Raw genomic sequence first — 14,061 nt, forward strand, 5'->3', positions numbered from 1 at the left:
AAGCACTGGGAAAGTGGTAAGAACTTATTGATGGTTTTTATGGACATCGAGAAGGCCCATGACAGTTTGCCTAGACAGATAATCTGGGAATGCCTAGAAGGTACAGGTATGCCAAACTTCCTGATCGATAAAAGTAAAGATGCTCTATCAGAAGTGCTTAAGCTGTGTCCAAGTAGGGGATGGAAGATAAGATTGGTTTGAAACCAAAAGAGGAGTCCGGCAGGAAAGTGCCTTGTCACCACTCCTGTTCATCATTGTCATAGATCGGATCATAAAGTCTATCAAAGAACAATGCAAAGAGCCTAACACTAATATTTGCAGATGATGTTCTGATCTGGGGAGAAAATGAAGCAGAAGTACAGGAGAATGTAGACTAAACATCTGTAAAGCAAGAACTGTTGAAATGACTATTAACAGGAAAGGCACACTTCGAAACATTTTCCTGGAGAGAACTCTATTGCAGTCTGTTTCTAACTTCAAATACCTTGGAAGTTTTATTTCAAAAGATAACGCAGTAAACCAAGAAATACTTAATAAGACTCAGAAAACTTCCCAGTTTTATTTTCAAGTGAGAAATCTACTCTGGGATGATAAATACCCCCAGAAAGCAAAATTGACCTTATTTTATACCTACGGTACTCCATTCCAATTCTCGAAACACGTACCCTGCATAACAAGGCAAATAGTAGAATTCAGTCAACAGAAGTGAAATTGATGAGAACAATGAACCAAAAGACCAGGAAGGACAAGATTAGAAATCGAACAAACAGGAAGTAGGCTGGCATCAAAATACGTGTTTCCGAGTTTTTAGGAAGATGCAGCCTACAGTGCAATGCAATTTTATTTTACGTAAATAAATATCACACGAGAACTCGTTCACTTCCTTATATACCTAAATCACTTTATTTACACTGTACGTCACAACACACAATTATACACAGTAGCAAATGACACTACAACACTCAATAGCGGAGTACCCTGAAGCCGATTCTGACAAGTACAGATATCAACAACACTGACTCACGCACTATAACATGCACTCTCTTGAATTCACCGACTCCGCCTCGGAGCCGAACAGTTACTCGCAGTCCATCACTTGCCTGAGAACTAAGAACTGACTTCACTGACAGCTCGATATATATACTATTCGATCAACCATCTAGAATGATCGACTTCTGGAAGAGTTCTTACAACACTCTAATGGAACACACTCGAAACATCGATCGACCAGCTAGTCGAATGGGTACTCGAACTTTCGTTTACTATTTACAAATACAGTAGAGATAATACGCGACACTGAGCGAGATATCGAGACACAGCTATTGGAGCTCCCTCTAGCGAGTAGACCTGAAAACTACTGATTCTGTCATAAGAGCACGTGTATTTTTGTGTGAAGTTTTTGGTGTTATTTATGCGTTTTCAGTGAGTTGACATAATTAAATAGTAGCGTGTGTCATTCCTTGATATCTCCTCTCATCATGAGGGGAAAGGTATGTGCTGTGTTTGGCTGTAGTAACTATGAAGTAGAGAAGAATGCGCGGTCGTTCTTCAGGTTCCCTCGTGACAAGAAAATGTAAGTAATATTGTGTTTGCATATATATTCTTCCAGTGACACCGACCTTTATAGTACTTCATAATCTTCTGACCTGCTCGACCCATATTTTAACTGGCTTAAAATGTAATACGTATTTTTTATTGTATAGTGCAGCAGTTAACCTTCAATACCGATGTGTTGTTGTAGGTGTGATCTGTGGGTTTTGAAATGTCACATAAGTGATTTGGATAAGGTGTACAAGAAAGAAGGGACGTTACGCTTATATAAGAATTATAAGATGTTCAGATCATTTCCAGGCCAGCGACTTTAAAAATCCTCGACTATACAGCCAAGAGTATGTTACATTTTTACTCTAATTGTACGTAAATATTCCTCAAAGCATCACTATCGACAACATTTTCATACTTTTCTTTCTTTTATCCCTCTTCTCAGATTAAAGCCGGGATTTTATAATTTTCTTTCTGTTAGTAGGCTTCATGTTAAGAGGAAAATTGTCCACCTATTAAATGTTAATTCATTGCATCATATGTGTAAGGAATGTGCCGATATTTTTATTGACAAGTGTCTTAATGTGATGATACAATGTTTTTAAATGAGAAAAGAGACAAATCCAACCGTAAGAGTTCAGGCAGGAATGCTAAAGCTAAAAAAGTAATGCATAAATGAAAGATCAAGCCATTTCACATCTTGTTTATATGTATAATTTCAGTCTTTGAATAATAACCTTTTAAATAATTCTTCATTCATTTATCCAGAATTGCTTTAGCAACTTCGAAGTTAATATCTCAATAACACTTTCTTTCTAGACGTAATTTATTTATCCATTTCCGTATATACATTTCCATTGATACTTGAATTTAGCGCGATATTTTCAGGTCAAGTCACTAGGAGCGCCACCGTCGAATTGTCTCCCATTTTAGCAAGACTAAATCCGTAAGTGTCGCGTATTGTCTCTACTGTATTTGCTATTTACTAATAGGCCAAGACCGACTCCAATCCTCAGGCCGTAATATTAAAAAAACATGGCGGTCCAAGTAGCCGGATTGCTGGTATTGGGTAACACGAAAATATCACGTACATATTATATAAACGACGGTAATTTGACATGATAAATGTAACATCATAGGGAAAATCACTTTTACGCATATGAAAACGCTTCGCCAACAACTGCGCACCACATATAATCAACTAGAATCACACATGTTCTACTAGAAAAGAGACCAACAAGGTGATTATTTATAAATTTCAATCAAATAACGTTTTCTATTAGATTTCACTTCGCTGGATAGATGGAAATACATGATAAAACTGTTAAAATGATATTTCTAACATCATTTTGAATGTTTCGGAATAAATTAAGGTGCAAAATTCCTCGATTTATTCGCTCCCATGAGAACTGCGAAACATAATTTGACATTAGTTTTGAAGTGGTGGATAATTTCTTAAATTCAGCACCCTATGAATGGGAAGTACATCCGAAATAATAATGGTATTGGCTTTACGTCTCACTAACTACATTTTTTACGCTTTTCGGAGACGTCGAAGTGCCGAAATTTAGGCCTGCAGTAGTTCTTTTACGTGCCAGTAAATCTACCGACACAAGGCTGACGTATTTGAACACCTTCAAATACCACCGGACTGAGCCAGGATCGAATCTGCCAACTTGGGGTCAGAAGGCCAGCGCCTTAACCGTCTGAGTCACTCAGCCTAAGTACACCCGAAATGATTATGTCAACCCAATGAACGGCCCTGGTAATGTTAACAAAATGTTGACATATGGCATAACAGCATTTCACACAATGGCAGTAACCTTAGTAATGAAACGTTCAGACACTCAAGATATTATAGATTTTTACCCATTAAAGAGTGCAAAAACTCAACTGAATAAACATTGATATTTAACCACATGAGCGAGCTTCAGCTCGGCGCTGTCTGCTTGATAACAAATAACCACAGCATGAATCTGAAGGTGTTGGTAGTGTAAAACCCTACGTTACAAACCCAGCTAATCCCTCAAGTCACTGTTTCTTCTGTGTAACAGTATACAGATTGCTCCATCTGTCACACTTATAAGTTTTGTTATACTCCAAGATCCAGCCAAACATTTCCGCAGGCAAAGCACAGATTATTGTAAAATACACTTGCATCTAAATCACTCGACAATATGAAGCACATAGACACTGGCGGAATAACACAATATCCGTTATATTCTATCTAAATTAATATTTTTCGAGGAACACGAATAGTTTGGAAGTAGAGAAATAGCTTCCCTAACCTCAGTCTTATTCTCAAAAGGATGTATGCACGCTACGGTTTTGCCATGGACTTCAAAATAATCACGATGCATATTCCTAATCGATTTCTATCTTAATGTTCTATTCCGTAGGAAACTTAAGAATAGTTCTATGAGAGGCATTGCCATGGTTAGACAAAACGTGGTCCACTTAAAGCACTCATGTTCTTTAATGGGTAAAAATACGATCAAATCAAGCACATTCGCACATTACTGTGTATATTACAGATTCTGTGTGTCCACTGACTCATATAAATACACTCGCACACTTATATTCTACAAAAAAACTAACATTTATCGTCAACTTTCATAAAATTACACCGACTACATACGATAACAACAAACCAAAACAAACCCACATTTCCAGCAATTCCGGCTACTCAAATCGCCATCTTTGAACGATCGAGAGTAGCATGAAGGTCTGAGAATTGGAGTCGGTCTTGTAATAGGCCGACATATGGAAATATCTACAACATTCGTAATGTCTCTACATGTATCTGGATAATAAAACCTTACAGTAAGTTTCCAGAATCCTTCATATATACCAAATTATAGAACAATAAGTCTAACATACGAACATTTGGAATCTTCTACCGCTTTCGACTATATGGATTTTGGGGTTAAACTTATATGCAATACGTGTTTGAGGTTATACAAAGTTATACTACATATTTACAGGGAAACCATGTACTAGTCATGTTTAACATTTGCTAAAAAGATAATTTAGCATTGAGTAAACTATAATTAAAATATATTCAACATAATACTTGAAGGTTTTATATCAGTTACGATGTCGTACCTACGACATGGACATGTTATCAGGATGGACAAAACGAGAGCAGCAAGGAATTACTTTGAGAGAGAAGTGAAATGGAAAAGACCAGTTGGGAGACCAAGGAATAGATGGATAGACACGGTGAAATCGAAGGTCAGCAAGAGGAATGCCAAGTGGGAGGACATAGAAGAACAGAAGCTATACTTTGACAGCAAGAAGTGGCGAGTGCTTGTGCACCACAACCGGGAAACTGGAGCTGAAAAATTATGATGCAAGAAGAAACCTGGACTGGGAGAAAATGATGGAGAAATGCCACAAATGTCCCAACCAGGCAGGAGCAAATAAGAGAAAAGGAGGAGGAGGATGAGGGTGATGAAATACAATGTAAATAAATATATGCTTCTATCTTTACTTTTCTTTTTAACGTTACTATACTCTCAGTACAGTCTAAAGAAACTGGACCGCGTGGTGTGCTTTCTATGAAGCAAAGGCATCGATGATTTCAGTGACATCAGTGGATGTCGCACTCATTGCCGAGGAAGCTGAATCTATTGTATGCGCACTTTTTAGTGATATATTTTTGTACTGGGTTGAGGATTAAGGAAAGAGCACTGCCGGTTCCGGTAATACAGCCAACTGAATTGAAATGAAATTGAATTGAATCGATAATATGATCGATCGACATGAATTTTCTAAACCTTTAATACCTTACGCCAACAACTGTGTCACACACACACACACACACACACACACACACACACACACACACACAATATATAATACTATATAACATTTCTCGATGCGAAACTTGTTCCTAGCATGAATTCTACCGGGTGAGTTGGCCGTGCGCGTAGAGGCGCGCGGCTGTGAGCTTGCATCCGGGAGATAGTAGGTTCGAATCCCACTATCGGCAGCCCTGAAGATGGTTTTCCGTGGTTTCCCATTTTCACACCAGGCAAATGCTGGGGCTGTACCTTAATTAAGGCCACGGCCGCTTCCTTCCAACTCCTAGGCCTTTCCTATCCCATCGTCGCCATAAGACCTATCTGTGTCGGTGCGACGTAAAGCCCCTAGCAAAAAAAAAAAAGCATGAATTCTATAGTTTCGCTTTGCTGTGTAAACAACAACAGTACGAGTACGTTAAGTGTACGCCAGATGTCGCACAGCGATCATAAGCGATTCTTAGTTTGTGTTTCAAAGGTTGCCAATACGAATCTCGAAGATAACCGAAGTCGACCGATTCAGCACTATGGTGTAAATCTATCGCTAAAAAGTGCGCAGATAATACTTTGTCTTGGGCCGTAACCATTCCGTAGGTAACCGTTATAAAGTTTCACTTTCCAAAATGATTGTTTTGCAGAAGAAACATTAACAGGAATATAATCAGGTCTAAAATATGATATTATGGTAGACATTTTCATTGGTTTTCCTTATAATAACCTGGGGCAGGTCATTTTGAGAGCGTGTGCCGCTCGTGTTAAGAGAGAGCTTTGCGAGACTTAACACAACCACCTCTAGTTACTAATCGTGAAAACAGTCGTTTTTGGCCCATTCTACAAAAACATCGTGGTTTCACATTTGCTGTGCAGAGTGGCATTAAGGTAAAATATTTTATTTTGCTGGGAAATTCTGAAGGCCATTTAAGTCTACCTTGCATGCCTTGAAGGTCATAACGTTACGCCACTGTGTTGAGCTGTCATGTCAGTCTTCGTAGCGGTCAGGAATGAGGGCCGCGTTTTATTACACGGCTGGAAACCGATGGATTTTGAGGTTATGATTGTGCCCTAAAGGATATCACACCATAAAACATCCTGATATACTGATGATTGAGACAAGTTACTATACTTAGCTGGCTTTCCAATATTAACGTTTCTACTTCATGAGCACATTTTGGCGCGTCTTCTCCCTGTTACTCCAGTACCGGTATTATCAATATGAGCTGTGCACAAATCGATCAAAAGACGCTTCTTTAGTTTCCCTGCATGGATAGTTACTCACGCAACCTCTTTGCAACAGATCTCAGGATTTGAAGGTAGGCCTTAGTTAGGGTTGCCGGATTTCCGGATGGCAAATAAGGTACACTTCCATGTCCTTGCCATAGCGCTAAATTAAGGCACCATAGCCATGATTAAGAGAAGAGACCAGGGTTATATTAACAAATAAATACCGGTAATAATATAACAGCGTCAGCGTGAAATATGTAGGTACTTAATTTATTACATACCAATAATGCGTTAGTCTTTACATTGAAATGAATATTTCACAAGTACTCGTCATTGAAGATGCAATTTGTACACTGACTGACAGTGACAATGCAACACCAAGGAGGAGTGGTTCGAAAGGGATGAAAGTTGGGGAAAAAACAGAGACGGCACGGATGAATAATTGATGTTTATTTCAAACCGATATGCAGGTTACACAATGCGCACGGCATCGACTCAGTAGGATGTAGGACCACCGCGAGCCGCGATGCACGCAGAAACACGTCGAGGTACAGAGTCAATAAGAGTGCGGATGGTGTCCTGAGGGATGGTTCTCCATTCTCTGTCAACCATTTGCCACAGTTGGTCGTCCGTACGAGCCTGGGGCAAGGTTTGCAAACGGCCTCCAATGAGATCCCACACGTGTTCGATTGGTGAGAGATCCGGAGAGTACGCTGGCCACGGAAGCATCTGTACACCTCGTAGAGCCTGTTGGGAGATGCGAGCAGTGTGTGGGCGGGCATTATCCTGCTGAAACAGAGCATTGGGCAGCCCCTGAAGGTACGGGAGTACCACCGGCCGCAGCACATGCTGCACGTAGCGGTGGGCATTTAACGTGCCTTGAATACGCACTAGAGGTGACGTGGAATCATACGCAATAGCGCCCCAAACCATGATGCCGCGTTGTCTAGCGGTAGGGCGCTCCACAGTTACTGCCGGATTTGACCTTTCTCCACGCCGACGCCACACTCGTCTGCGGTGACTATCACTGACAGAACAGAAGCGTGACTCATCGGAGAACACGACGTTCCGCCATTCCCTCATCCAAGTCGCTCTAGCCCGGCACCATGCCAGGCGTGCACGTCTATGCTGTGGAGTCAATGGTAGTCTTCTGAGCGGACGCCGGGAGTGCAGGCCTCCTTCAACCAATCGACGGGAAATTGTTCTGGTCGATATTGGAACAGCCAGGGTGTCTTGCACATGCTGAAGAATGGCGGTTGACGTGGCGTGCGGGGCTGCCACCGCTTGGCGGCGGATGCGCCGATCCTCGCGTGCTGACGTCACTGGACCCCTCGCACGTGCCACATGTCCCTGCGCCAACCATCTTCGCCACAGGCGCTGCACCGTGGACACATCCCTATGGGTATCGGCTGCGATTTGACGAAGCGACCAACCTGCCCTTCTCAGCCCGATCACCATACCCCTCGTAAAGTCGTCTGTCTGCTGGAAATGCCTCCGTTGACGGCGGCCTGGCATTCTTAGCTATACACGTGTCCTGTGGCACACGACAACACGTTCTACAATGACTGTCGGCTGAGAAATCACGGTACGAAGTGGGCCATTCGCCAACGCCGTGTCCCATTTATCGTTCGCTACGTGCGCAGCACAGCGGCGCATTTCACATCATGAGCATACCTCAGTGACGTCAGTCTACCCTGCAATTGGCATAAAGTTCTGACCACTCCTTCTTGGTGTTGCATTTGCTCTGTCAGTCAGTGTAAGTTTCTTATTCAACAAAACTTTCTTGAGAAATTCTTTACAATTCTCATCATAGTTTAAGTTCACAAGAAGTTCATTTGTATTAAAACTACTGAGCATCTGTTTCTGTCATCTCTCCATTTTATTGCCATTACTGAAAATACTAGCACACTGCCAGAGACACTGTTCTCAAATGTAACAACTGATTGGTCAGAATACAGAATATTTTGATCATAACCGCGCACTTTTTCGATGCCTACTATACCATTGTTTAAACCACGATATTAAAAAAAAACTGGTTTTTTTTTCTACGCGGAACAAAATGAGGAAAAACGTATTGTTCCGGGCAAAACCGTACATCTGGCAACACTAGCCTTAGTTCTCCAGGACCTTAAGCAAAACTGAATGAAGGTGCAGCAACGCTAATGCAGTGGCCTCGACTAAGCAGAATGTTTCAAGGTGGAATGACATTAGTAGACGAATGAGCTTGAAAGAAGTTTTTAAGAGTAGAAAAGATCATAAAATGAAGGTCAAGTTGGAATTTAAGAGGTCAATTGGGGCAAATATTAATATATAGGAAGAGGAATTATAGATTGAAATAATTTATCAAGGGAGGTGTTTGATTTATTTCCAACTTCAATGAAATCATTTACAACAGACTAGGTAAAGAACTGTTTGGAGAACTGCCATCTGAGCAGCAGCTCTAAATACAGAACAACGGTGATTGATTGAAGTGAGTGAGTTCTCGAATGAAACTATGTTTACAGAATGGCTGTATCAGGGGCGTAACGTTAGGGCCTTCAATGCAGGCAGGCCCTTATCACATTAGTTACAGCCCTGGGCTGTATTGTACGTGAGGAAAAGCTGGGTGGACTCAGGATGACTTATTCATTAACTACAAGTAAGAAACAAAAAAGTAGCAAGAATGATTCTGCTACAAATGGGTGGGAACAATGGCAAGAGGGCACTTGGAATCAGGAGATAAAGGTTGAGTTAGGAATGGACTATGTGAATGAAACTGTACAGATAAATCTGCTTCAGTGGTAGGGTCATGTGAGGTGAATGGAGGAGGATAGATTACCATGAACTCAGCCATCGAGGACAAGAGTAGTAGAAGGATACCGATGGGTGTTTTTTTTTCTTTCATGTCCTTTATTGCGTGGAGTGTCCGAGAACATGTTCAGCTTACCTGGTGCACGTCTTTCTATTTGACTCCCATGGGCGACCTGCGCTCGCGTGTGTGTGTGTGTGTGTGGTGATAATGAGGTAGGGAGAGGGTGAAGCTCACTGTAGGCACCAACACCAAGCTTAACTTCCCCATCAGACGGACGAATCACCATCAACAACGATATGCGCTCACTCCACATGAACACTGTGGGGCCGATGACGTAATATTAGGGCTCTTTAAACAACAAGTGAACAATGCAGAGAGGTTTGGAATTGAATCCAGGCTTTTAGCACGCAATCTAGTGATGAGAAATTGTATGCCATCACCTCTCCTACCCGGCCGGCCAACATTCTGAAGGTGAAAATGTTTTGCGACCAATGGGAATGGAACCGGGTAACATCGAGATTTGACCGGAGAAGAAGGCGACTATGATTAGATTCAGTTTTAATGGCTTAAAGACCTAATCGATCCCACAGAACGAGTTACAAAGGAGAGGCGGTTAGTTAACCCACAGAGGCTTGTAGACTGAACGCTGGAAGCCATACCACGTATGTAGTGGTTTAACGTCAAGGTTTTCGACGTTAATCAGCAATTGTCGGAAAGGAAGCGATCGTTGCTCCAGTATTTACCTGATTTGAAAATGTTGGAAACCACATAAAACTCTCTTCAGCACTGTTGATGGTGACGTTCGAACCACTTGGTAGTGCGATTTGAAGCCGCTTCCCTTCCCTAGTCAAGTTGCCAGTCGTTCTAACCCAGGGGTTTCCAATTTGTAAGGGCTCGAGGGTCACATTGGAAGTCTTAGGCATGATCGCGGGCCGCACTTTAATAATAGGCTATTTTTCGTAAAATTCTGCAAATAGAACAGAGGTATCAGTATGAAATAATATGCATAGTTGAATGGAAATGAAGGTTTAATAATTTTAATTGCTTAAACACACAATTTTGCAATATTGTACAAAAGAGTGAAATTTAAAATAAACACTATTATAACCAGGACAATTGAATTTGGACGAAGAGCACAAAACAGTGTCAATTCATTTGAATTAGTATTTGACAAATGACGAAAAGTTTTTAAAAAATACCGAAAGACAAACTGAAATTAATAATGTAGTCAAAACAAAACCTAAAAGAGGACAATTTAGTGGGGGTAGTGTCAAGGGAACAACGATATACAGTTGTAAGAGCCTAGAATCCCAGCAATTTACTTCCAGGAGCACTTCCCTGAAAAATGTCTTCCAGTGTGCAGCCTTGTATACGACCAATGAGAGAAGAACGAGGAACTGAAACCGCTTCTCACACGAATGCATGATACGTTGCATAAAATGTCCACAGTGAGGTTGGCATGGAGTTCATGAATTGGAATGGATCCCATAGTCATTTTGAAAATGGTTAAGGCATTTGTGGGGACTCATTTTCCGCCGAAGTTTGGATTTTAATTTTTTAAATAAAAAGTTATCTGTTCAGTCCAAGTGAATACTTAAAAACAGGAAATAATATTAAAGAATGAATTAATACTGACTTGGGTCTATAAAGTGTATTAAAATGAATAAGTTTTTGAACGAACTATGAAATGTTTTTTTTTCTTTTTTTTTTTTCTTCACAATTCTTAAAATATATTTTTAAAGCCATTTGGAAACCCCTGTTCTATCCTACGTATTTAAATGTTCGTGGCGTAGTCCAGACTTGAACCTAGGCCAACCAACAATGCGATGTTGGTTTTAAACTCGGCCACTACGTGACGCATGGGTTGGCCAGCTCAATATCAGTTACTTCCTTCCCTGTCGCAATCAGTAAGCCGAGCGTCTGTTCGGGATGTTGATCTTAATGTTAGTGCTGTGGATCGCAGACTCGGTATTTTCAGCAGGTCAAGAGCCATCTTTCTGCTCCACTTTACTCATCAACAGCTCTGATCCTCGCCTGCGAGTGTCTCGAGAAAACAACGTGCTCGACTTTGCACACAGGCACGAGTATAAACAGCTGCACTGTTGTTTTGCGAACTACCACACGATCGAATGGTGAGTGAATGTCTACGCTAGGGAACTCACACCCCTGGGCATTGGTTTATTACTCAGTTGCTTTTAACTCGTGTAATACAGATTGTTTTCATGTCCAACACGTAACAATTGTATAGCCTTCTGGATAATGCTATAGCAGGGTTCTTCTTAAAGTTTTAATAATAATAATAATGATGTTACGGTTTTCGGACACACGGAGGTGCCGAAATGTTGTCCCGCAAGAGTTCCTTTACGTCCCGGTAAATCTACCGACTACCGGACTGAGCCAGGATCGAGCCAGCGTTCTACCGAGTGAGCCACTCAGCCCGGTGGATTATTGTTTTAAGAGGAAGTACAGCTCTGCAATCACCACCGAACTTTCCCCTGTCGGTTGGGGTGGTAGAATAACGCCCACGGTATTCCCTGCCCGTCGTTAGAAGCGACTGAAAGGAGCCTCAGGGGCTCTCAACTTTGGAGGGTGAGTTGCCGACCAAGGGGCCGTTAGCTTAGTCCTGGCACTTCTTCCACTTACTTGTGCCAAGCTCCTCACTTGCATCTATCCGATGTCCAACTCGTTGGCTGAATGGTCAGCGTACTGGCCTTCGGTTCAGAGGGTACCGGGTTCGATTCCTGGCCGGGTCGGGGATTTTAACCTTCATTGGTTAATTCCAATGTCCCGGGGCTGGGTGTATGTGGTGTCTTCATCACCATTTCATCCTCATCACGACGCGCAGGTCGCCTACGGGAGTTAAATAGAAAGACCTGCACTTGGCGAGCCGAACCCGTCCTGGGATATCCCGGCACTAAAAGCCATACGACATTTCATTTCATTTTTCATCTATCCAATCCGACCTCCCTTGGTCAACTCTTCTTCTTTTCCGCCCCCGACGGTATTACATATGAAGGTCTAGGGGAGTTTTTCAATTTCACGCCCTTCGTAGACTTTGTTTGGCCAATATCTTCACTGTTCGAAGTGTTGGATCCCTTGCATGTTCTCCTCTGATTGGTGTTAATAGAAGATGGGTTGCCCAGTTGCACTTCCTGTTAAAACTGCAATTAGTGCTGCCGCCCAGGTGGGTGATTCCCAAGTGCAGGCCATGACAAATTATTTTAAATCTAGGAGCAACGTAATTTTTCTAGTACTCGCATCGATAACATACTGGCGTCTAGTCTTCTAAAAAAATTCTAGTAATAGCAATACAGGCCCTAGGTATAGTGATTTTATAGTTTTTTACACTACAACAGATTACCATAAAATGTAAAGACAGCGGGACACTGAAATAAATGAGACATGCCACTGTGAATACAAATTTATGAAACTAGCCAGTTGCATCCTTATATTTTGACTAGCATAATGTACCCGTTCTTCGCACGGGAATTGGTAATAGATATCACGATTCCTTCATGAATTTATGCGAAGTTACATTCCCTGTATTCAAACGTTTAATACGGCATTTTAAACTGATATTCATCTACAAAAGCAAATGGCAGCAGTCAAACGTGAAGTACGATAAAACCGAACAAAGTGGAGACAGAATGAGGATGATCACAGAGTTTATTGAATGGTACAGTTCCTGCTCTGAAGTTTTGCGTAATTCTCCTTACTTCTCGGTTACATATTGTTGTGCCTCATGAAACCAATCTTTGACGATAACCTCTCTTATTACCTGCTCTAACGAAAAGAGTAAAATGGCTCTTTACTTGAACCCTGTAACCCACCTTGAAACGACATGACAGCTGATAGATTTTCATTAAGATTGATTTTGTATATTTTGTGGGAGTGCAGTAACATGGTTTCATATAAACCCCCACTCACTTCAGGGATTTAGAAACTATTGGCCCTAAAACCTACCCAAGGACAGGTGACAGGAAAGGTTATTCCACTGAATCTCAGCTTGTAGGATTTCAGCAAGATATAGCAGATATCCTGGATTCAGGAGGCCAAATGGACTGTATTGCGATTGACCTATCTAAGGCATTTGATAGGGTAGATCATGGAAGGTGGTGGTGGTGGTGGTGGTGATTGTTGTTTTAAGAGGAAGTACAACTAGGCAACCATCCTCTATATAACACTAATCAGAGAGAAAAATGGAAGGGATCCGACACTTCGAAAAATGAAGATATCGGCCAAAGAAAGACAAGGGCCACGAAGGGCGTGAAAATGAAAGACTCCCTAGCCCTCCCAAACCTAATAGCGTCGGGATCAGGAAAAGAACAAGAGTTGACCAAGGGAGGTCGGATAGGATAGATGAAAGTGAGGAGCCTGGCACAAGTAAGTGGAAGCAATGCCAGGACTCAGCCGAGGGCCCCGTGGTCGCCAACCCACGCTCCAAATTTTAGAGCACCTGGGGCCCCTTTTAGTCGCCTCTTACGACAGGCAGGGGATACCGTGGGTGTTATTCTACCGCCCCCACCCACAAGGGGAGATCATGGAAGACTACTGGCAAAAATGAGAGTTATTGGACTAGAAAAAAGAGTGACTGAATGGGTGGCTATATTTCTAGAAAATAGAACTCAGAGAATTAGAGTAGACGAAGCTTTATTTGACCCTGTAATAATTAAGAGGGAAATTCCTTAAGGCAGTTTTATTGGA

At 41.7% G+C, this 14,061-nt stretch overlaps 1 protein-coding gene across 1 annotated transcript in view; it reads left to right on the forward strand.

Annotated features, from left to right (window-relative positions):
• Window positions 1-11,275: 11,275 nt before the first annotated feature.
• LOC136885237 (interleukin-1 receptor accessory protein-like 1) overlaps window positions 11,276-14,061 on the forward strand; it is a 163,893-nt gene continuing 161,107 nt past the window's right edge. Inside the window, exon 1 of the mRNA XM_068230436.1 lies at window positions 11,276-11,489. Coding sequence (XP_068086537.1) covers window positions 11,287-11,489 — 203 coding nt within the window. The 5' untranslated portion in view covers window positions 11,276-11,286. The remainder of the gene's footprint in view (window positions 11,490-14,061) is intronic.

Source organism: Anabrus simplex, chromosome 14, assembly GCF_040414725.1.
Source record: "Anabrus simplex isolate iqAnaSimp1 chromosome 14, ASM4041472v1, whole genome shotgun sequence".
Taxonomy (NCBI): domain Eukaryota; kingdom Metazoa; phylum Arthropoda; class Insecta; order Orthoptera; family Tettigoniidae; genus Anabrus; species Anabrus simplex.